Source organism: Balearica regulorum, chromosome 5 (genome assembly GCF_011004875.1).
Source record: "Balearica regulorum gibbericeps isolate bBalReg1 chromosome 5, bBalReg1.pri, whole genome shotgun sequence".
NCBI lineage: Eukaryota > Metazoa > Chordata > Aves > Gruiformes > Gruidae > Balearica > Balearica regulorum.
Genome location: NC_046188.1, coordinates 54641409 through 54666721, shown reverse-complemented (window position 1 = coordinate 54666721; position 25313 = coordinate 54641409). Strand labels below are relative to the sequence as shown.

Sequence of the window (25313 nt, the reverse complement as noted above, 5' to 3'; positions counted from 1 at the left end):
CTGGTTTAAAGCTTAGAGAAATCACGTCTCAGACATACTAATCTCAAAGACCGGTACTACAGTGTTGTGACTCTCCCTGGTGCTAGTGGGAGTCATGCACCTCAAGTCTTGCATGCCATTTTGAAAATATTGGAGCAGATTTAGTCTTTTAAGACATACTGTACTTCCTTCATTTCTTGGATGATTTCCATTTCTGAACAATGTGCTAATTTCTGTGCGTTTAAACCACTTGCTGTGGAGAGCAGCAGAAATAAGCAATTTCCTGTAGTTATTCTGTCATTTCCATTCTAGTCAGGGCTAGAAGTGGGTGAATCTTGCTCAGCAAAAAATGCAAATTGGAAATCAGCAAAATACTTTACAAATTTATGTTGATTTTGCAAATAATTCAGGGCAGAGGAAAAAAAAAATGATCTCAATATACCCCAAATCTTCTTGAACAGTGTATCCTTTCTTATCAGGCCTTATTAACTTTAAGTTACCTGTAGACCTGAGTAATTTTCTCTGGTCAGGGATATGTTGTTTTTCAGTCTTACTGCTTTTTTTTCATCTGCTCGGGTCTGCATGAGACACCCATTATGACTTTGGTGAAAGCTAAGGCTTTATCTGCGTGATACAGTGTTGTGCTGTGTAAAGATAGCAAGCCTGTTCTGCACGGGGTACCCTGAGTGGCAGAGAAGTCATATAGCTGTGGTGAATATCCTGTATCCTGGTTTTCAGCTGGGTTGGTGGAGAAGTTGTGCTGCTGGTATACATTGTACTGCAAGACAAATTTGCTGTCTTCTGGCTAAAATGCAGCTCCCTGCCTCAGTACTCCTGTAGCCCTCGTAAAATGGCCAACATGACTCAGAAAGTCACAAGCTTTGTCCTGGAACGACTTCCACAGACAGGAAGTCAACCCTCAAAGACACACACTGATGTGCACACACCCATTGCTAATTTGGGCACAGTAAATATGGTCCTGACACATCTATTGGCTTTCTCTGCCACTCTTTTCTGAAGGACAAGAGGACTGCAACACAGATTTAATGGGCAGTGTTTCTAACAGGTGAATCAAATGCTTCAAGCCTGCAGAAAAACTAGACACATCCCTTTCTCAGTACTAAGATTTCTATATAATCCTGACTGAAAAAAAATTACATAAAGTTATACTTCTGGAAATATATCTAGAGGTAGGCTCCAAAGGGAAGTTCTTTAAGGTTATTTTTATTCTTAGATACCTAGGGAAGGAGAAAAATCTCTCTGCGGGAGCATGAAGTGCTTACCAGATAATGAAATGGAATCAATATCAGGAATGTTAAGTGACTACATTATGTTCTCCATTAATTTGTTTTGCACTCATTTATCTTGAAGCCTCTTAAAAGAGCTAGTGATTGAAAAGATGTATCTCTTGAAAAGGCAAGGATTTATTGTTGAAAACCATCTATTGTTGACAGTCCCATGTGACAACCATCTAATTGTATTGCTGGTAGCACTGGGGTCTCATTTTATATTTTTTTTTTTAGTAATTCCAAGGTTTAGTTACATTAGCTTCTATTTGTACTAGTCAATCTCTTTGGGGCTGGAATAATAGTCCCTCTCTAAAAAGCTCTTTCAGGGAGAAAAGAGCCATGGAGAAAACGAGAGAGCTCTGTATTCTGGTGAGAAATTTATCTCAATCTTAAGGCTGGCACAAAGCTTACAAATCTCCTAAACCCTCCCTTTAAGCCTTCCCAACATGACCCTGACTCTGAACACTTCCAGGTGTGGGTTCCTTGTGCAGGGCTGTATTTCACTGCATAGGGCATTTCCAGAAGATGTGCCTACAAGAAGAGTCAGAAGCATTAATGTGCAAAAGTAGCACCTTCCCAGTTTGTTTGCTTGGTTTTTAATCCCACCCCCAAAATTTTCTGGAAGTCGGGTGTGATATCTCTAAATGTGAGACAGCCAAAATCAGTGTGAAGACATTGGCTTAAGGTGAGCTGTGACCATGGCAAGCCTGATGCCCAAGAGAAATGTCTAGTAAAGATAAGAAAAGCACACAATTTACCAGGTAGAAGGCAGCATCTTAAACAGAAAGCATTGTTCTCTCTTATTTCCCCAACACTGGCTGCATATTGGGTCCAGCCTGAGGGCTGGTAGCCAAGGGATGGGCTTTTTCTTCCACTTTGCTAAGTGAGCACGAAGCTCAGGGTGAGTGATAGCCCCCAGAGTGCCTTCCTAGTAAAGGTGTCCTCCCGTGCATTGCAGGCTTCAGAGAGCAAAGCTTTGTCCAGACTGTGCTAGGCGTTTCTGGAGTGGTTTTGATGGCTTGTCTCCTGGGTTTTTTATTGTTTCTCTACAGAGCTTTGTACTAGATTATACAGGATCCAGAAAAGGTTAAGCATAACATTTTCTTTCCCCTCTTAGTATGGGGAGACAGGCCAGCATCCTGCAGGCAGTTTTCCTTAACATTTATTGCAACTTTTCAGCTTCAACAGCTCCACATGTGCCTGTGCTGAACCAGAAGTGCCAAACTAATTTTTTACGGGTGGATAAATGAGGTGCCTGAGTGTTTGCACATGTGCCCAATTTATTGCAGTCAGCACCGTAACATATTAGCTTGAGCCATAGGCCCTTGTCCCATGCACGAAAGTGAGGTAGAATAAATGAGTGCAAAGCACTGATGCTCCCAAGATAGATTTATTCTGGCTAGCTGGAGATCAAGTAGTGCTGAAGCAGACTTTATACTGCAGGGCAGTCCAAGCCTGTCCAAGACCCTGAATATGTCAGTTCTGAGTGATAATTTCAAAGATTTCACTATGCGAAAAGTTACAGCTCCTGGAAAGAGGCAGGGTTTCCATCTGCACTCTTAAAGTCCCAGTGCAATGTCATACCTACCATGATTTTTCTTCCCTAGAATGAAGGGTGTGACAAAACTAATGGATATTTTCCCATCTCAGTGGTGTTTTGGAGTGGTTTAGTGCATAAATACATTAGTGGTGACTCCCATTAACAAAGATAGTTACCCATGCTGAGTTTCATCAAGGCTTAATGACAAATGCCATGGACTAATCACTATCTTGTTTCTGTTAATTGTTAACAATTATGTTTTCCACTATTACCCAATTGTACCCACCACACAGACTCACTAAGGTGTGTGCACCCTCCTCGCCCACCCAGGGCTGGCTTCCTCCACCCACGTCACCCTCTCACTTCTCTTCATCTTACGTGGCCATTTTCCTCCCATGCTCCTGCTCCTGTACTTCAGTCCTAGAACCTCCCATGGATGCTTGCTGTGGATACACACAACTGTGGGGAATAGTGGCTTGCTGCTCTGGGACGTCTTGCCTGTGTGTTTGTGCTGGGGTAATTAACACCAGGCAGTCCCATGGTGTTTAGTCTAGCACAAACAGTGAATAAAAAGGAGGTCTTTCCCAGAGCATGGGTTTGACAGACAGGGAGATGTGGAAGTGCATGCAAGGGGATTTGAAAACACTCTAGTCAACATGGGTCTTCAGCCAACGTGGCATCAGCCAGATATGTGAAGCTGGCATCGCTTCTAAAATCATTTAGGCCTGAGGTGCTTACAGTAGCCTTCCTTCCTCCCTGAACAGTGTCAAGGGAGAGGTGACTTTTATTTGGCGTTTAAAAAAGGGTCAGCTCCTGAATATGGAGAGGATTTTGGTGGGTGGGGTTTTTTCCTGTAGAAAATTCAAAGAGGATTTGCTGTTTCTGGAAAATCAGAAATTGACTCTGTTGACTGAAGAGTGATGAATAATGGCATGCGAAGGGAAAACAAAGTGAAGATATGTAACACTGGATTGCCAAGAAACTTTCTGGCATGCTGATTCTGTAAGCATCCCATTAGAAACTAGCTGGGAAACAAGTCATGGATCTTTTTATGTTCTTGACTTACAGAGCAGAATAGATAATCATTCAATGTTTAAATTGCCATCCTGATGTTGCTATGAAATTAGTGTGCTATTTGTTGTAGCAGATAAAAGTAGTGAAATTGTCTTTTTTTTTTTTTTAATGTGGATTTCTTGGATGTTGCTCCAGTTCTTGTAAGTTCCAGAAATCAGTGTGTTATTCTTCACTGAAATGAGCAATGTTAAGGCATAACCCGCCTCATAACAGGGTGTTGTCTGTTCTCAGCACCACTTCAATGAGAGTGAAACACATGTTGAAGTATTTTGCTGAACTGCAGTTTTTATGAGTTAGACATGCAACATCCGTTCCAGTGTTTTACAGTAATGAGTCTTAGAATATCTGGTCAGCCTGAATAACTCTTAGCAATTACCAGCTGCTGCATTTGTCTGTGGAATCAGTTCATGTCATTCATTAAGTATCTTTTAATGTTATACACAAAGTTTGCTGCATTTTAGCTTTTGTCCCAAGAATTTGGGCTGTATTTTGGCCTCTGACTCCTCTAGTCATTGTCAGCTGATGGGAACCAGAGTAGGAAATGGCCAAAAAGACAAATTCTCTTTATCATAACATAGTGCAGTGTAATTTCTTGGTAAAAGATAACACCATTTGTTCTAACAGCTCATCAGCAGTAGCAATTTACCTTCCACCCTGGAGTATCTGATTTTGACCTCTTACTCTTTTATACCAGTGTATAAAAGATTTTTGATTTAGGCACAAATGGAGCAATGTGATTAAACACACACTGATTTCATCAGGATGAAGCCTGTACTTAAAGCTAATTATGTACTTAAATATGCTGCTGAAGATGACTTCTCCACTGATTTATGCAAGGGGTAAATTGAGCCCAAAAATACACACGAAATAAGACAGGTATCTATATCTTTTGAGATATAATTTCCAATCTCCTCTTTTTTCCCCATTTCTCTGTACTAAAAGACTATCTTTTTTTGGATTTCCAAAGCCTTGATGATGGTGTTTTCTGCAGCTATGCTGATGTCCCCAGATTTATGCCAATAAATCTAATCCATATGCTTTCCATCTTTCCTTAGCAGTCTCACTAGATTTACAGTAGCTGTTAAAGCAGTTTTGCTGTTAAAACTTCTGTTTAGCTTTTCTTTTTCTTTTTCTTTTTTTTTTGGGGGGGTTGTTTTTTTTTTTTTTTTTTTTTGGTATGTTTTGGAAAGATTGATGTCTGCAGAGACTTTTAAGCTTTAAATCTTTGGGTTTCTTCAGCTTCATAATTAGCGATGATGGGGCAGTTACTGCTGTCACAGAACCTCTGCAGGATATACCAAGCCTGCCTGAGCTCAGCAAACTCTCTGCTCACCCTTTTGCGAGTGCAGCCATCTCCTCTGCTCCAAAGACACAGAGTATTGAGACGAGGCCAAAGCCTTTTGGGCTTTCATAGCATAGTATAGGAGCACTTTTCTAGTATAGGAGCACTTGTTTTCCACTGCTCTGATGTTTTCCAAAGCACAACGCCTGACCCAGTGTGGGCAGACTGGGAGATCTGCTTAGCTGTGGCTAACCGGTATAAAATTAGATGGTGCTTCCAGCCTGTTCCTGCCTAACACTGTTTCTAGGATCGCTGTTCTGCAGTCACAGTTGCTGTTAGTGGGAAGAGGCCCTCTTGCTGGCGGTTGCAGTAGAGCACCTGAACAAAGCCTAGGGAATAATTTTTCTGTTTGTTTCCAAGTATGGTGCTTTGCTGAGGATTTATCTGACTTTGTGGCTATTCCAGACTAGTAAATAATGCCTTATTATAAAATATGGGAAGCTGTTCCCTATGCCAGGTCACCTTACAGTCCCTCGCAATCTACAATTGTGGAGAAAACAAAGATAACCTTTGCCCGGAAGTCGCTGGACTGCTGTGATCAGGACAATTCATCCACCCCTTATCTTGAAGTTTATTAAAAACACACAGCCTTTCCTGTTGATCAGTGATAGTCAATGGCAAATATTAACCCAAAAGGTATAAATCCATGACAGGCCCTCTGGCACACTGCTTGGTATGTCATGCTGAGTGGGGTTGTAATTCTACCCCAAGCCTTGATGCTTTGCTGCCATGCCCTTGAGCTACTTGTTAATATCTGTACAAAGAATGCCTAAAATATGAGCACACCAGAATATGTGTTGAGAGCCAAATGATGTGCACCAATAGCACACGCTTCACTGGGCCCAGAGTGAGTGTAGGCAGCTCAGTCTGCTTTGGTCACACTTTTTGTCTTCCCAAGGCCAATGCATCCCTGCAAGTGAGACAGAGAGGCACCTCGCACACCAGGCAGCCTGTGCAACGTGCACAGGACAGAGGCTGCAACCCCTTTAGTACATTTACACTTCGGGACAGAAGTGTGCTTACTTCCTGCACAGGTATACCAGACAGCAGAAAAGGGGTCCCTTCTAAGTTATTTACAAAAAGAAGGCATAACCTGGTTTTGAGGGTGGAGATTCCAAAGTACATGACAAAAGGCTCGGAGGTTGGGGCACGGTGGGCTGAGAAGGTGCTCCCCAGCCCCTTCTCTGGAGCACTAACCCATAGCTTTGCAGCTCCTGGTGAACCAGTGCTTCCAAGAGGATGAGGCAAGATGCAGCCTATGGCAAAGGTTGCCAGTAAAGAAGCTCTAAAAAGAAAATGTGCAGAACCCCTGGGGACAGCTGAGAGCAATTTTTAAAGAGGTCAAACGTGAATCTTAATGTTTGCCTTAGAATCGTTCTACTCTCAAGAGCTGCTTTCATTCTGCATCTGTATAGAAACAATCCAGCATATTGGGGCCTCAGTTTGGGTCAGACTGCCTCAATATTACAAGTGAAGAATAATCAGAAGATCCTGTCTCTTTAAAGTAGAAAAGCCAGAAAATATTCTTGCTGAGCATTCTTATTATCACAGAGGTTTACAATTTATGTGGTATTTGTCTTTTAACCCTAAAAAATGGGTGACAGCAAACTGTGTTCAGATGTGCAGATAAACTCTGATATACTGAAAGAATCCAATAGTCAGGAAAAGCTCTCTGTGGCTTCCAATATATAATCTTGCCTAAGAAAAAAAAATGTGGCCAGAATATGATTTGGGGATTTATAGGAGGGAGATAATATTCTAGTTTGAAAGGGAAGCAGCTAAGTTTTGAGGGGCAATGTTTTCTTCAGTGTCTAAACCAAGAGCCACAACAAGAGGACAACTCCCAGACCTGGCCCCATCTCTTTAGCAAGAACTAAATCTACTTAGGACCCGAGCATGAATTGATGCCAATTGAAACAATTTACTTATGATACAACCCTACTCTTTGGGACTAGACACTTGGATCTTCAGGTGGCCAGAAAAGAAGCACATAGAGATCTGTAGTCCTCTGCTCCAGAGCCACAGGGTGAGCACAGACACACAGTGAACTCTCTCCTTTATTTTTGACTTTGTGGCAGTGTACTTAGCAGCTCTTAACACCTAGGCAAAGAGCTCAGCCTTTGGCCGCTGCAGAGAAGAAATGAAGGGAACCAATAGTGCAGCTATTTTTCAGTCTTCTTTTCTTTTTAAGCTATGCATGATTCATGGGTTACATTAGCATCCCTCCAACAGAAGGACATGGATCATTAATGCACCAATCCAGGGAGACACTGTGAGTGACAACTTTCTGCTTTAATTACAAATCACATTGTTTCTGTTGCATGGTGCCAGCCTTGTCTGTGGCTCTCATCTATGCAGCACTCCCCATTTATAACAAGTAAATTCTCCAGGCTCCATTGTGTCATGCTAGATATACACCATCCTTTATGAGGAATCCCTACCGTTTCAGGAAAATGTGCCCTGATGAAACCAGTCAGTGTTGGGCCAGCATACAGAAAGAGTTACGCAGAGTAGCTTAACTTGTTGACACGCTAAAGCAGCACTGATGTAATTGCTAGTGCTGACCCTCTCCCTTTGAGCATGGAGTGCAGTATCTATGTCAGCATTGCAGTACTGCTGGCTACCCTGGGTGGAGAGGATGCCCTTCTGGTTTACCTTTTGTTCATGTCAGATAAAAGCATACTGTGTGTCAAACTTGAAGAGCATCACAGATTTAAAATAATTTTTTTCACCCACTGTGTGTTCCTTTCGCAAAACAGTAGCTGCACAAGACATGAAGAACTGTTGCCCAAGGTACCTGTTTTGACATTAAAAAGTTATAGATTAATAAATCAATGAACAGGCCAGGGACACGCAGACTGAAAATGCCCAAAACTACCAGATAGATCACAATGTGATCAAAGGTAAATTTATTTGAGATGGAGTATGTACATAGGAAAATCAGATGTTTCTACTGTTCTGAGTAGCTGTAAATTTGCACAGTATCACCAAATTCTGGGTTTGTACATGCATGAGCGCTCAAGATAGACCTCTCTGCTAAATGTGCTCTCTTTCTCTGCTAAGCTCCAGCCTAGTCATTGAATTAATACCCTGCCTAGCACAGCCTGCTTGTCTTCCCAGCACATTCCTCTGAGAGTGAATAAAGAGGTGTCTTTCCACCTGTGGTTGGGGTAACCTCCCTGTTTGCCCCTGTGCTCTGCAACTGGGGTTGCATGGGTGTGTGAATTGCAGTCCAGCTCTTTACAGTGCTTCTGCCACAGTGAGATGCAAGTGTTGTGCCCTGGGGTCACACCACAGCTGCATCTAAAACTTGCCCTCAAGCAAAGATGAGATCACTCTCACTGAGAATAAAATATTTTAATATAAACTTCCACTTTCATCTTTACTGCTCTTACAGGCAGGATCTAGCTCTTTAAGTGAGACTTTTTTCCCCCAGTTAGCAATTTCAGGAAATCAAAATACGTGTTGGGAGAAGTGAAAGCTTACAGATTCGTGGCCATCTGGGACTCATCTCCTGCCCAGTCTCCAGAGAGATCACACTTTTCAGGATGCTGCATACAGGCAGCTGCAGTGTACTTGGGTAGCATGTCTTGTGTGCTGACCATTTCTTGGCAAGTAGCTTCCAAATATCTCACTTGACTCCTACACGTAGGTAAAAACAGCTGCAGAAAACCTAAGATTGGCTTGGTCTATTTTTGTCCCAGAAGGTGTCACTGAAGAGCCAGGAAAGGTGCAGGTTTAGTAATAGTCTTCACAGCTCTTAACTGCAGCCTCATAAAGTGGAGCCTGGAGAAGGTTAAAAGCAATTTGGAGCCCGAGATCCCTGCGAATACCTGCGGACTGAAGATCTGGAGATTTTTGCGTCAGAGAATGAATACCCTGAAATTTGCAATGCTGTGTTATTCTGCAGCTAAGTCATCGTATGGCCTGTAACAAAACTAAATGATTCTTGGGAGGTGATGGGAAGAGGTTCATGAGTTTGGAAGTGCTTTTTTATAACATGCCTTTAAAGGAATACATTTACTTTCTTGCTCTTCACTTCATACCTGTTGTGTCAACATTTACATAAAGTGCAACCGTCATGCTTTTTAGCAAAGTCTTTTTTGCAAAGTCTAGGTCTTTCAGTCTGTTCTTAAGGAGGAGAGGAAAGGCTGGGACTTTCTGATTGCTTTGCTGTGATTTATTATGCATTATTGATACACACAGAACTAGCACAGATTTGGCAGTGATATAAGAGGCCTCAAGGAGCTTGCAATGTAAATTCAACTAAGAACAACAATTTACACATGGCAAGCTGTGTGTCCCTATCTCCACTTGGAAAAAAGTAGTTTGAGTTACTCCTTTAATAGTAATTTCTCCAGTTTTAAGTGTCTTATGAGACTTGATCTGATACCTAAAGCAAAGACATTTAGGGCACCTTCCTCCAAGATGCGTACTGGAAAGAAATTCATCATTAATGTAACCAGAGTAGAAAACCCTTTTAAAAGGCTATTAAATATATATGGCTTTATGCCAGTCTCTTAACTACTGAAGTCCAGGCTGTGATCTGATGTGGGGATAAGATTATCCTACACCAGCCTACTGCAGGTTATTTCCTTCCCCAGAAACATCTGCTACTGTCTGAGGCAGGATAATGGACTAGATTATTACATCCATGTTGCCATTCCTGTGCCTTTAAAGAGAGTAATTGGAGGGTCTTAAAAAAAGAAAAAAGAAAAAAGAAAAAAAAAAAAGTGGTTTAGTTGATATGTTGAGCTATATAGCTGGTGCATATCTAGCCAGTTCTCTGCTCTTCAGGGTACTGATGCTGCAGATCTCATCCTTTTCTCTCAATTTCCGATAGCATGCCCTCAGCTGAGTCAGTTTATCTTGCATATAGTTTAATACACCACAGCTTTTTGACATGTTGTTAGCTCTCTGAGGTAAAGAACAAAGGAAGGAGACTCTCTAAGTTTTTCCTATGCCAAGTTCATTGCTCAAAAGGACTTCCAAGGTCTGAAGGAAGGAATATGAAAAATAGTCCCAAATTCTCTAAAACATGTGTCATCTTATTTGATAAAAGCCACTCAAAATTTCATTTAAGTGAAAATTGAAATACTTTTCCTACACCTCTTCAGCACTGGTTAAATCATACAGTGACTGCAAGTACATTTAATGGCAGAAATAGCATGAACTTGTAGGAATGTATAAGAACAACTGTTATTGTTGTTTCAACAAAAAAAGAAAATAAGCTGGGGAAAAAAATTTTAACAACATCATAGAGTCTACACAGTGACATTCTGCTAAAAAAATATGTGGTCACACTGAGGCAGTCCAGCAGAGGAGAGTTACAGGTCTCAGTGCTGGAATTTTGCCATTTAATCTTTCCTCTGGCAGATTAGCACGTAGATTACATAGACACTGTGTATTGTTATCCATAGAAATAAAACCTGTAAGAGTTTGTTCACCCGTATTCCCCACTTTATTTATCTATTTTTTATTTTAGCCACTAATCTGCTAAGGATTTCAGCTTCTAGCTCGGGGTTATCAGAATGGCATTGTGACTGGATAACATCTGTTTCAGCTTTCATCCATCTAGAACACAAGCATTAATCACTAGAAATGGAGTGTGAAATGGAAAGAAGAGTTAAATGCACATTTGATTCTGAACACTCTCAGAGAAAATGTCTTTCAGGATCTGACCAGAGGGAGAGCTTTGCTGTGCTAGAGCTGGGGCTGCCAGTGCAGCTTGCATTAAAAGCCAGTCATATTATCTGACAGAAATTCTCCTTCTTTCAGTAAAACCTTTTTCCTGTCTATTTTAAAAGAAATGTTAAAAACAACAAACCCCCAAAACAGTGCATCTGTTTAGTTCAATTTGGTTGTGGTTATCTGAAAGCTTCTCTTTCCAGGCTTTCTGTGCCCTGGTCACTCTCTCCAGCCCCGAGCCGTTGCAGCCTCGTGCTGCAAATGGGTATCTGTGGCAAGGCTCTCCTGGGGGGGGGTGGAGAAAATATAGCAAGGACTAGGAACACTCTTGGACCAAGACACAATGGGCTGACTTAATAGGCCTTTTCCATCTAGAGTTTCTAGATTTTCACAGATCTTGGCAAGATGAGGTGAGGAACTGTGTTGATTTTTTTTACTGGTCTGGCACACCTCATGGTAGATGGACTGTTAATTTTTAAGTCACTTTAAGAACAATCAGCAGGTCTGCCTTCGCAGGAGCAATAGGCATGATATGCCATGAGACTGCTTAATTTTCTCTCCAAATTCACTTGCTATGGTACATTTAAATATTTTTTAGTGAACTTCATCTATCTCTAGTTTGTCCTGCCACTGCACTTTCGCCTTTTGTCTTGTAAAGGAGAATTTGCTTTCCTAGCTAGAAATAGGATTCTCAAAAAGCAGCACTGTTGGAAGGAATGTATAGTCAGTAAATCAGTATTTATGTGATGTCAGTCAAACAGCTACTGCAGAGAGCCGTCCTGTTTCTTCAAGGAGGTTAGTTAAGGGCCATAAGATTTACTCCTGTGAGCTAATTTTCGTAGAGTTAAGACCCTCACTTTGGGTGGTTAGTTGGGCTCCTCTGACAGTTGCATGGAGATTTTTTACAGCACAATGGGCTGAATGTGCTCCATTTTGTGAGGATTTATCTGTAGCAGCTACTCTCTCTGCACTGGAGAATCTCTTGGGTATTGTGGCTATGGAAAGCTGGAGGGTGAAGACACCTATATTCAGACCTAGCTGGTGGTATATGTTTTGTACGTATTCCCTTTTGCAGAGGTGAGTTCCAGCTTTGCTTCGTGCATCACGAGATGCTCAGAAAACTGGCAGTAATTATTCTCTGAAACCTTCAGAGAAGGCTTCTCACAGAATTCCTTCAAAACCACAGAATATATAGTTCATCCAAAGCAGTCAATAGTACCTACTTTTGTCATTTCAGAACCTCTTTTTTCATCAACAGACAGTTAGCTGTGTTCATCAAGGCATATTTTCATCTTAAGCTCTAGAAAGCCCTGGAGAAAGCCATTGCAGCTCATTAACAACACCTCAACAACCCTTGCCCACCCATCAGGTCAGTGCTACGCCTCTGGGGAGGCAGTGGAAGTGCCCTGTTTCCAGAGCCCAAGAGGGGTGTCTCTCTGGGAACAGGAGAGAACCAGGTTAACAAGAGTATTATTCCTCTAGCATTTGAAAGCTGAGTCCACCTCTAGCCTCTTCGAGAAAAATTACTTCATTTGGTGCCCTCGCTCCAACTTCCTTGCAGTTTCACTGTAGGTAGTCTTAAATATATATATTTGTCTTATGCACACCAGCAGCCAAGTTCTGTATTCTTCAAGGTCTGTATTCTGGGAGGTGCTTCTGCAGGCCCATATCCTTTGGTCCTTTGATTTTCTTGTGTGCTTTGTCAAGAAGTGAAATAGTTAATGCTGTTTACTGGCATTGCAGTTACAGTACTTGTCAGCTGAGTTGGCATCCATTCAAGTGAAGGCGGATATCATGCAGCATAGCAGTCAGTTCAGTCTCTCTTCAAACTTGGCTTATCGACATGGGATAGTTATAATAGAAAGGGAAAGGGAGAGACTTTCAACTTCTTTAATTAAAGCAGCAGTAGTTCCCAGGAGGACACTTTGTGTCTAAAATCACGGCCTGCCCTTTTTGCTTTATATTGCTGCATGAATTCTTTAAGTGATCCTGACAAAATCCAGTCTTCACCTAAAATCAGAATGTCCACCCTGGTCTAACATGAGCCATTTAATTAGACCAATATAACCAGGAAAAAAATCTGCATAGACAAGCTCACAGGTATTTATTTATATTCACTTTGTGCTTAGAAAGGTCCCTTCCTATTTTTACAGAACAGAATTTCCTTTTACCTGTGAGCTCACAGTCTGCCAAACAACTGCCAGACATCAAATCCTTTGTGTTTTCTGGAGCAGATGCCATTTACCTGTGCTTTGAGTAAGAATTGACAGTCTGCTCCCTCCCTAGACAGCGGTCTCCTACCTTTCCACCTCCAGTCTCCCTCTACCAAGGATACTGCTCCTGTACCAAGCAAACTTTTCTTTCCTATAAAGAAACAGAGAGGAGAGGAGAAGAGAAATTATTGCCAGTTCGTGGCCTTATGCTTTTAGGGTTATGTTACTTAGCATATATCTTACTGAGTCTCTTATAAAAAAGGCATAGAAAGACCCTTAATTTTTTTTTTTTCCTAGGCAGGCAACAGCCTAAACACAGAAATAGAGACATCATCTCTGACTGATTTGTCTCTTCTCTAAAAGTAGCTTTTCTTCTTTGCAAGTCCTTTTAGTTTTGGAAAATAATATCTTCCATTCTAAAAACTCATTAGTACTTTTAGAAACTCGGGTTTTTTAAGGGAATATCTAATGAACCCACAGGAAAGCAATAGAGAAGAAAAGGTCAGTGACTGTGTTTCTCTCTACAAGTGGTAAAGTGCAATACTGAACTGAAATAAAATATTGTTATTTATATCAGAATAGGAGTAATTGCAGTTCTAGACATGGTAGGTAAGACATCTGCTTACGTCAAGACTTTAAAATATAAGTAAACAAAGTCTGTGGGAAAGGCTCCATCCTGCAGATGAAGAACTGTGAGTGGGTAAAAGGTTTGCACAAAGACATCCAGTAGCAGAGGCCAGAACTGAGACCTGGTCTGATGAGCATGTTATTTTCCTCACCAGACCCTCCTTTCTTTCCTTTGGGTTCTATGTTGTGTACCAGCTCACGGAGTAGGCTGTTTGAAACTATTTAGTATTCATCACAGATGATAGCCTGTAATTTTGTGAAAAGTAACATCTGTTCAGGGAGAAACTGTGTGTACATGTATAAACAGGTTTCTAAGACATGTATTTAAGAGAAGAAGAGAAAACAGCTTTGCTCGAATATTCCTAAAATTTACCAGCCCATTCGACATAATCCAGTGACCCAACCTCACAGCAATCTTCTCAGGTAAAGAAAAAGTATTTCCAAACCCACAGCTGACATCAAATGCCATTGCTCCATTACAGATCTAGTCCATTATGTTTTTGCTGCCTGATAAAAAGAATTTCCCACCACTGTCAAGTGGAATTTTTCAAAGCTAATCTATATGCTGGGCTTCACTCTGACTTTAATGAGCAGAGCCTTGTACGTGTGACGTTGCTCATACAGGCCTCCTATGAGCTTTCTGACTGAATCCAGAAATACTGAATTTCATCTGGTTTCACTGGAAAGTTTGACAGAGTTGTGAGGAGCAGAGTTTTGCTGCAGAACCACAAGTTGGCTGAGACCAGCTCTGCTGAAAATAGGCTGAATTTTAGGGTTTTAATATGACCCCACACCCAGGAAGCTTCATTTGGATTCTGCTCTGCTTAAAAAACCTCTTTTGCCAAGGGTTACTTAAGGTACTTTTGCAAAGCGCTACAAAGTTAGCTCTCCATATTCAAATGCAATTATTTGTCTCCCCCTGAGATCAGCTAAAGAGAATATTTTATTCTCCACTTTATTCTACTCTCTCCTTTGTACCCCAGGATCTAATGGTAAGCAGGACAAGGGTTAATTGCATATCATAGAGTCTTACAGGGTCTCTTGTTCTGGGTAGCAATAGATCATTGATGGTTTTGAACTCTAGTTTCATTCAAATATGCCTGATCAACTTTATTCTTCCAGTCCTGTAGTCATACAAATATAAATACAAGTAATAACACTTAAAACTAACACACTTCATATATTTGTATATTTATTACAATTTCTAGGTCTATGTAAACACAGACAGCATTCGTTGTTCGAAACTATCATATGTTTTTCACTGACTGCCTTTTTAGAAAGACATCTGTTCTTAGAGGTTGGTCTTACTTTTAATCCCTATATCTTTACCACGAGAGTTCAAAGTGGATGGCTGCTACATTTAACATGGTTCATCTTCAAAACAGTAGCATAACACACCACATGACAGTGGCTGATTGAAGAAAGCAGCCTTTGGCCCCATTGCAAGGCTTGCACCCAGTGGAGGCCTGGGTGGAATATGGGGCTGCGGTGCTCCAGCTGTGGGTTCTGCTTGCAGTGGTACCCTGTGCAGGCTAGCTGCCCCACTTGCCGCACAGCCATCCACCCCCTAGGTGTGAAGTGGGGACGAGTAGCCCAACCCTCACTGCCAGGTAGTAATCAAGGGAGCGTATGATAGGAGGACTAAGCAATGTGCTAAAATCTGTCTCTTTGCATTCAGCAGTATTTTTTTCCACCAGTAACTCTTTCTTCAGTCAGCAGCCTGCTCGTATCTCAGATGTGTCACTCTTTTTTTTCCAGACAGATCAGCAATGTGGTTTTGAGGTAAATCTCCAGATCGTCTTTATTTACTGCTCTTTGATTCATAGCCAGAGCAGTCTCGGAGTACATGCACCTGGATTCCCTTTCAGTGAAACAGCATGGGAAGATGTACTCTAGGAGCATAGCCAATTCACTGTAGCTGCTGACGGATGCTGACTTGATGGGAGCAGATTAAAGCTAGTCCAAAGCCAGCTCTCTGAAATGCAAATAGTGATGATGTTGCATCCTCACTACCAATTTCTTCACCCTCCAGATCTGCTCCTGCTTGCTAGTGTAGCAACAGCATGAGAAAGCCACACACCACAGCAAGCCTGATTTCACTGTACGAGTGGATCAGGAGACATAATAAATGGCAGCGGAACGATAATCAGGGCTGAAAACAGCTAGGACATTAATAATTTTATTTGCAAAATGATGGAGCAAATATCTACAGTTGTCTGTGATAACCATCATAGTTCCCAAGCTATTATTCCACTATTTCAAGACTCAAATAGTAGCTAAATCCAGCCATCCTCTGTGAGACTGCCTTTGTGTTTGGACTTCAGTAGCACAGATCTAATCAGTGACTCTGGGATCAAATCAGGTCTTCTGTGCTAAAAGAGATGGACATTTTGCTCTGGAACAAACCTTTGTGTGTTGCCCTTTTGGGCTGTAAGTCAGAGTATGGTCTTTGATAGTGTTAGATCTGTTCTGGAGAAACAGGTTTTTTTCTTCCAGGCTTCACTCTTTTGTGTTTTACTTCTGCAATTGTAATTTGTGATGGGAACACTGGACAGGTCTCCCTGTTTGAAGCAAAAGGAGGACAAAAATACTGGCATCCTTCTGTGCAGACAAACCAATGAGCCAGCAGCCCTTCAGCAGTAGCTGAAAATACTATTGTACTTTCTCTTCCTGATCTCCTTCAAGCCCCTCTGGGAAGTGCAGGTGTCCTGTTCATGGGAGGCATCAGCAATAACAAAGAATCCTTAAAATGAATTGCAACAGTCAAGGAGACTTTTTTGCTTGATCGCAGATGGAGACAGAAGATGGATTTCAGAGAGCAGAGCAAGAAAGAAGCTGTGAGAGGTTCCGTAATTTATCAGAGATGAGCTGGCTGCAAGAGTGAGTCAAGAGTCAGGCAAAATAAAAGGGGTCAAGTATGAGAACAAACACATCCTATAATGTTTGGAAGCAGCTGCAAGCTTGAGAATATGATATAGTGTTATTACAAAGCTACTAATAGTTCAGATTTGTGAGTCTCTGGCCTGACTTCCAGATCAATACCATATGTTGGGTGTCAGGAGCTAGATTCAGTCATCTGTAAGTCAAAGTGCCCCTCTTTGAAGACAACGGAGTAATGAACGAAGCAGAACTAAGCTGTGACTTTCTGTCTGCCTAGATCCAGATCTATCTATGGACAGAGTATCAGTCAGTCCATAAATAAATAGATATGCGTAGAGAGATTGGTACTGGCCTGTACAAAGATCTGTGTGTCTATATCTATGAATCTGATAATCAAATCCTTTATAGAGAGACATGTGTTTATGTTTCTTCTTGCTGTAATGTTTCCTGTATGACAGCAGCACTCAGTCCAGATAGATTAAACTTCTTGGCATCTGTTCCAAAGTTTATCTGGGGCAGGAAGAAAAATAAACTAAAAAAACCTGTCTGTTTATAAAGTTTGACTTCATATGGACATTTCCCATTAGCTGTTGAGGAAATCTGTGATCATTCAGAAACATGTCAGCTATCCATACTGATGTGGATGTTCCAATCTTATCCAGCCATGCAAAAAGTTCATTTACATATATATTTGTATGCATGTATGCATATATTTACATATACATGTACATTTTAGTTTTATCCTTCAAGGATTTGTAACAGCTAGCTTGCTTTGCAATTAGCTTGAAATATGACCAAGAACAAGGGCTACTGGAATGTTTTTGAATAGCAAATTGGTTTCATGTCATGTCTTGTCAAGAGTTTTGAAATCTAGCCCAGATTTCACTGGACAATTTGTCAGATCCTGGATAGCTCAGCTGCTTTCCAGTCTGCTGCTAGCTGCAGAAGGAACCTTGCTCACCAGATCAGCTGTGTGTTGGGCTGCCCTCTGAGAGGAGATTTGCAGTTAGTTACTAGCCAGGCCTGCAGGAGCATATCAATGGCAACCAAACTCTTTGATCTATTTTTCACCCCAAAGTCACAATGGCGGCATTCAGCTTAATTTGCTATATCTTAGACACTTAGAGGAAAAAAAAATAGGTTCATGGTGGTTGATGTGAACAGCCTTCAAATGAGCAATAAGAAATGAGGACCTTGGGTAGTCACAACTGGACCTCATTTGACTCCAGCTGTAGCAAGACCAAAGTGTGTGGAAGAACAGTCTTACCTCCCAGAACAGACCTTAATCTAAGACTCCTGAGGGCAAGCCCCCTCGAGAAAGAAGTTTATGTGAGCAAGGGTGCAGGGTAGGGAAGGTGAATTCTGCCCAAGAAGTTTTGTTTAACATAAGATACCTGAGATCACAAAAGACCTCTCTGGTCTGGGTAGAAGTAGTTGAAATGACACTGTGTTTAGACTCTGGAAAAACACCCTTGAGGTTAAGGTTGTAGGAAGCAGGACAGCATCCAAGCATATGACAAGTCCTATAGAGAACATGAAGCAGGTAAGAACATCTGTGATCTTGTATCTTGTTACTGGCAGGTCTTTAAAACTGCCTCCAAAGTCTCTGCTGCAACGTATTGCTGGAGACTCTTTCCTGAGAGCTCAAACCCTCTTTTGCAGGACCATCAGAGCTTTGCGTGGCTCATGAGCCCTTTGGAGTCTTAGCACACTGGGTGAAATTCCTAGCCAGATAACCGCTTTGTCCAAAGCCTGAATGTGGACATTTGAAAATCTTCTGACCACAGCGTGGTCACAGTGTGGGTAAAGACAGACCCTCAGATTGTTTACTCACTCCATCTTCCCTCATACTGCGTCAGGCAGGGAGCATGGCGCTAACATGGCCAACATCTATTGTTCACACAAAATGTCTCCTAAGCTGAACTCAAGGCAGTCCACAGGGATCATCACAGGTAGAAAACAACACAGCAGAAAAGGAGATGAAATACAGATCTAAACAAGATCTTAGAATTGTGTTATCTACCCATCTCAGCAGCAGACTGACAAGAAGGATGGGAGCTGGCCTGTGTTACTATATGGTGAATACATTAGCCAGGAGAAAAGTTCTTGCTAGCAAAACACTCAGGAAAAATTACCTCTGCTAACGGAGGGAAAAAAAAACCCCGAGCCAGAAACATCATCTCAGCAGGGAACACATACTAACAGACAGGAGCTGCTAACGTAAACAGAAGCACAATCTGCAGTATCAAAACAGGGTGGCATTCTGCTCCTTTTGATGCTTGCCCACTGCCAGCTGCGAAGTCTTCACGCTGCTGCTTTTTTGCTCTGCAGTGTGACGTGAAACTCTTTGCAAAGCTGATACTCCCTGTATCTGTTACTCACGGTGCAGCCTCCTGTGTAGAGCCCCAACTTTCAGCAGTCATCAATCGCTGAAAATTTTCCTCTACCTTTTGCCACAAGAGGACTCCAGTCTCCAGTGGCTCCCAGGGATATGTTTGTGGGTTTTTCTAACTAATTTCCTCAGAGACCCATTCTAGGAAACTTGCAATTAGGAACCTGGTTTAGCAGCAGCTCTGTTTTTCAAAATGTAAAATGAGCAAACATGTTTAGCTGTGGACTTAGTTTTTTGGAGCTCTAAACAGACAAACTACTATTTGTTAACAAGAAATTCCTGCTCTATCCAGCTATGGCATTAAATACTTTTGCCAAGGAACTTTGCATTGGAAAACGCATGGGGATAAAAGTGATCTTTTTCTTATCATTAATTGTATACAGCTGTGTTGAAGCTTATGGCTAATGATAAAGGCCCGTGTTTAATAACTTCTTAACTCATTTGTTTTAAAGCTTCCTGCTTCTTGTCTTCCTATGCGTCATGAGCTTAAGGGCAAGTATCTTGCAATGCTAACAACCATTCATATGATTTCTGATAAATGTGGTTATGGCTGTAGAGACATTGTACTAATTATAATGATAGGAATATGATTGTTCCTCTCAATTTCCATTTTAATAGAGGCCAATAAATATATCTGATGGCTTTTATGGTGTTTAATAACCTTTCTAGTCATAAACGAGAGCTTGCAGAACTATTGTAGATATGTTGTGAGATATCGGAAAGCATAAAATTCAGGTCTGGGGGACCCTGCAAAATGAGTATGTATTTGCATTTCACATAGGAGGGGTCTGATTTCTGTTGGGGGGAAGAGGAGCTCAGCAGTTAGTAAAAGGTGAAAGATTCAAAGAGGAAGACACAGGGGAAAGTGTTGCAATCATTTCCTAGAGTAAAAAGCAGGCTGCTGATGTGAAAGAACTGAGTGATCTGTCTCCCTTTATCACAATTTTTAAACAGCATTGATACTGCATTGTTGCACATCTCCTAGAGTTGTTATAAAAAGACATTAGATATTGTTTTTAAGTGCCCTGACTATTAAGCTTTCTGGATTGCATTATTGGATTGTAAGGACTGGAGTGACACAACTAAACACTCTGATTTCACTCTCCCAGCACTACAATTACAGTTTATTGTGCTTTGCTGTTTTTGTTACCCTTGCTTATGATAGGGTTCACAGCAGTTTACAAGCCCTCTTAGGACAGAGTTATATTGCTGTGGTGAGAAAGGTAAGTGTTGCAACCACTGGCAAATGCCCAGAGAAAGTATCACAGCTGCAGACCCCCTAATAGGAAGGCGGGTGTCTCACAAAGGAGAATTGAAACCAAAAGGGACCTCAGCCCTAGCTGCCAGGTACATCTGTCAGAGGGCTTTTGTCAAAGGGATTTGGCATATCTGGGGGACACTGACGAATGAGTTTTAAGCTAGGAAGCTCAGGTGCTGTTAGCACAGAAACTGGTGCACATAGTAAACTCCACTCCAAATGCAGAGCTGAGTCATGAGCTCTGTACTCCACAGCTACCCCATTAGGGTTTTACAGACAGCTTAGGTGTATCTGCATGAACTGCCAACGGCACAGGCAAGATAATCACGACCAGGGAAATCTGAGCAGTTGTGTTGTCTTCTGAATGGCTGTTAACAGAATGGACACTAGAGGGCTGTGGAAAATAGTCTTTGAAAATAATAGTGTTTGCCTGGTTCAGTTTCCCCACCTTTCTGTAGGAGATTTATAACAGGGAGAATGCGTCCAGGTCCTGTCTTCGACAGACAGGCAGGGAAGTGATGGATGTCGCTCTTCTTGTCTAACCCGGTCAGAGGACCCATCTGGTGCAAGGTCTGAAGACACAGCAAATCCAATCTCAGGGCTCCCTGGACCACAACAGAAATGCCATGGCTACAAGGTGCAAACCATCAGTCTGATGTAATTTTTCTCCAATGGTCCAGTTTTACTTACAAAATAGTGACAGTTTAACTGGCAAGCCTTTTGCTCTGTGTATCCACATCACTAATGTCACATGCATGTCCCAGAGCACATAGGAAAACATAAAGTATTACTCTTTATCAGGGTCTCTAACTGTTCTGGCGGGAATGTTTCTGGATGCTCAGGTTTTTATCAAATGAGCTCTGCATAGCGATGTGGCAGTGAACAGACAAAAGGTTAACAATCATGGAATAATTGCCTGAGAAGAAAATCCTTTAGTGGAAAGTTTTAGCCAAAACACTTTAAAAAACTTCTAAACCAGAAGTCTTTGTGAAGCGGACTCTGAGTCTCACTGTGATTTGCGTAGGGATGCTAGAAACCCTAGAACTCCATATCAGAGTAGCCAAGGAGCCACTTCTGTTGCCATGGCTGGACAAAGCCAATCTGGATGCAGACAGCAGGATTAATGTCAAGCCCATGGTTTAGTGAAAAAGTCATTTGGACCAGGCAAAGTCCAACCCTAAAAGCAGAAGGCTAAAGGGAGTGGGAGGCACACCTAAGAGCCTGGTGTGCTGGAGCAGACAGGGCAGGAAGCAGTGAGGAGAGAGAGAGGCAGTATGAGCTGGGAAAAAGCTGCTTCTGCCTCCAGCATGGCAGCTCTGCCTAGCAGTGTGCTGAGCCAGGGTGACGAGAGGCCTTGGCTCACACTCATTCTAGCACCTCCATGCCACACCCTGCCCCATTGCACAGTACAGGCTTGCCCTCAGGGTAAAATTTTGGTGAGGATTAAGTCAAAATCCCAACCAACTTGAAGGTAGCTGGAATCATGATAACTCTCCACACCTTGCAGATGATGGCAGAAATCACCACAAATACAGGTGAATCTATAACTCCCTGCCTATGCAAGTGATTCAGGGGCTTATTTAATGGGTAGAGAAGAGCTATTGTAACTCTTGAATAGCAGGGACAACTTAGGTTGTGTGATCTGTTCGTAGTCTAGTTTATGATCTGTTTGTAGTCCTGCTTTGTACTAGAACTTCTAGGAATGAGCAAAAATAGATAGTGAATTTTCTCTCTGGTACTACGCTGTACTCCTGGCTAGGGATAGTACAGATTGCTCTATGTCCCACCAAGCTCACTAGGAGAAAATCAGCTATTTCTACTGCCTGGTATTTGTGGATATAAGTGATGCAGGGTGAAGCCTTGTAGTCTGTGGATGGGCTGTAGTTGGCTGGAGGCAGTAAGTGAGAGGTTGTGTCCTAGTCCAAGCTGAGCCTACAGTTTTGGATGAATTCAGGATTTTTCTATTAGATCTGGGAGACCTTTTCAATTAATGAGTTGTTGCTCTTTGGAGTTGGAAGCTGGCTTCCTGGGTAGCATGAGGAACATCAGAACTGATGGGTCTTTGTCTTGGTTTAGAGGCTGCACACACTAAAGAGAAAAAGGATCTAGCAGAGCACTTCAGGCATCTGGTTTCGGACTTCTGGTTTCAGAAGTGTGAGTCTGAGCTCCATGCTGGGTTTTGCACTAAGGGCTCAGCTGTACATGGGTGACTCAGACTCAGTGATGAAAGTCAGACATGCATGATGGTCACAGTATCCCCTCATGTGATTTTGGTTTCAGAAAGTTTGGGTGCCCTTTAAGTCAGTGGGTGTGGGTGGACTTTCGACATTACCTTTTCCAATGGCAATGAAGGAGGCATGAAGTCCTGCTTGGCTTCCTGTTCTTGGTCTAGTGTTGAACTGTGGGTCCCGCAGGGTGGAGGGGAGAGGAAGCAGCAGTTAAATGCATGTGGCTGGTTGGTTTTCTGCTCATGATGTTTTACCAGATATTGTACTGCCAGTAAAGTCATGCCTCCCCTGAGGGGTAGGCAGACTGTGGCCAGGGATGCAATGATTGGACTGTCCTTCTCGTCTGGAGGAGCTTAGGGGTCTGTGCTTGCCGTGGGATTGATTTTTCACTCTGGATGCACAGGCAAAGCTGGGAGCGTGCCCAGCTGCATGTCAGGGCTGCATATTGCACGGGCGCCTTTGAGTCACGGCATAGGAGGAGGCATATGGCTGGATACTGAGACAAAGTGCTCCTGCAGCTGGAGAGCTTCAGCGTGGTGATTTCCCCAGGTTGACTTTTCTCCATTACCTTGCATATGGTGTCGGTGAACCCCACCGGCTGGCTAGTTGCTTACTTGGGGGGTCTGCATGATTTTTGTTTAGGGGTTTGGGTGGTTTGGAGCTTTTTGCTTTATTTACTCTGCCTTGGCTTCAGCCTCTCCCTGTGTCGGGGAGAAGAAAGAAACAAACTCCGGGGGGGGAAATAACAAACCAAATCGAGCCGAGCCCCAGCTGAGCCGGCGGGGAGAGGCCGGGGCGGTCCCGGGGGCGCTTCCCGCGGGCCCCGGCGACGGCGCGGGAGCCGAGCACCGCGCCCGCTCCGCGCCGATCCCGCCCGGATTTTGCACATTTCCTTTCTTTTTTTCCTCCCTCTTTTTTTTTTCCTCCCCTTCTATTTTTTCCTCTATTCCCCCCTCTCTTCCCTCCCTCCCTAGCGTGGTTGGATCAGTCTTTTGGTATTTCCTGCCGCCGCCGCCTCCCCCGAGCAGCTGTCCGGCCGCGGCCCGCCGCTCCGCGCTTTCCGTGCCACGGGGGGAGAGGCTCTGCGGGGCCCACGCGTGTCCCCTGGACCCCATCCCACGCGTGTCCTGGCGGCGGCGATGCGGGCGGCGCGGCGGCGGCGGCGGGGCGCGGCGTGCTGAAGGCGGCGCCGCGCGGGGGGCTCGGCCGCCCCGACCAGGTAAGACGCGCCGGGCTCCCCCCTTCTCCAGTGCGTAGATCGGCTGTCTCCGAGCCCTTTCCCCCAAAAAAGCCACTTCCCCTCCCCCCCAATACCCCCAAAAGCCATCCTTCCCAAAATACCCCCTAAAAGCAACAACACCCCCGCAATTACCCCAATAAATCTATTCTGACCCCAAAGCCAACCCTTCTTGTCCCCCGTGCTGCCTAGTTTTAAGCGTAACGTGGTACCCCGGAGTCGTCTTATGAGCTGAGTGATTTCAGTCGGTTAAAGACTGAGCGTTGGCAGCTCCGGGAGGGTAACCCTGCTGCCTCTGCCCATGCTTTGTGCCCAGGCTGCGTGTAGCAAGGTTGTTCTGCTGTTTCTGTGTGTGCCTTTTGGGGTTTGGCGATGGGAGCTGTGGGGTCCTCCCTCCTTCTCCTGCCCCCGGCACCTCGGCAAGGCAGGGTTGGATGGCTGGTGTGTGGCTGGCGTGGCGTGGGGAATTGCAGGCTGTCAAGGTGACATCGTTTCTTTAGACGTGTGGGCATGTCTGGTCAATGGAACCCATTTTTAATGTACTTCTTCCAGGATGGTGAGGAAATAGTCAGGAGACTGTCCGCACTGATATTAATTGGCTATGCGTGAGGATAGTAATTGTCTTTCCTATAGGCACTTGTACAGATACTATACTAGAGACCATTTGTATTGCTATCTAAAAACTAGGTAGATCTGAGTTTGGAAATGCTTTTAGCTTGCACTAAGTGAAGCAAGGCAGCGTTCCCAGAGAAATAAATATATATAAGCACATACAACAGTCTACTGGATCAGAAACTATGTTTTTGGAGTGCTACACAAACCTAAAATGCTGTAGTGTGAAACAATTGTTTAACAGAAGTGAGGGGGAAACTTCTTAAACCTATGTAGTTACCTCCTCACTTCATCCAGCTGCACCAGTATCTATCTTGTTAAAATATTCCTTCCCTCTCTTTGCACTGGTGCACAAGATAATAGTATTAGGCAACGTCTGTACAGCAGAGAGCAGCCGCTGTATTGGATGTGTCCCCAGCTGCCACCTTTCCTCCTTGGCAGCAAGTTTCCAAAGAGATGTGAGCGGGGAGGGAGGGAGATAAACCTCAAGTCATGCTTTGCACCGACTTTGCCTCTGTGCATGGTAAGTTTTCTTGCCAGAAATGGAGAATGGGTGTTTCCTGCAGGGCAGCTCCTGGTGGGATGGTAGGTGACCCTGAAAGTATGCTCACCCCAGTGTGGCGTGGAGGGTGATGGCTGAGCTGGGCCAAAAAAGCATGAGGACAGCAAGGGAGTCTGGTTCAGAGCCAGGGTTTACTTTGTGCCACTGTTGATCAAGGTAGGAATGGCAATTCTCCGATTCAAGGAAAGAAAATGCAGGCCTTAGTTCTGCCTGCAGCCTGTTTTGGTCTGAAGTAGACAATGTGAATGTAAGGAATGATTTAATCATGGTGCTACATGAATGTAACTGAAAAGCAGATTTACTGCTGTAATCTTTTCATGGTACTTAATTTAATTTCCATGTGCTTTATTGTAACACTGATTCACCAGGTGAGTGGGAGGGAGGCTTGCACA

At 43.2% G+C, this 25313-nt stretch overlaps 1 protein-coding gene across 4 annotated transcripts in view; it reads left to right on the top strand.

Moving 5' to 3' along the window:
* The window catches only part of OSBPL5 (oxysterol binding protein like 5), a 182410-nt gene that overhangs the window by 15937 nt on the left and 141160 nt on the right, over nt 1–25313 (top strand). Inside the window, exon 1 of one of the 4 annotated variants that reach the window (XM_075754963.1) lies at nt 22673–23059. The exons of 1 other annotated variant lie outside the window; for it this stretch is intronic. Coding sequence is in view for 1 of the 3 variants with exons in the window: in XM_075754961.1 (XP_075611076.1) it covers nt 22729–22737 (9 nt within the window). In the remaining 2 variants the exon portion in view is untranslated. Of the gene's footprint in view, nt 1–22672; nt 23060–23328; nt 23730–25313 lie in introns of those variants that run through there. 2 more of the 4 variants (XM_075754961.1, XM_075754962.1) reach the window with 2 other exon arrangements.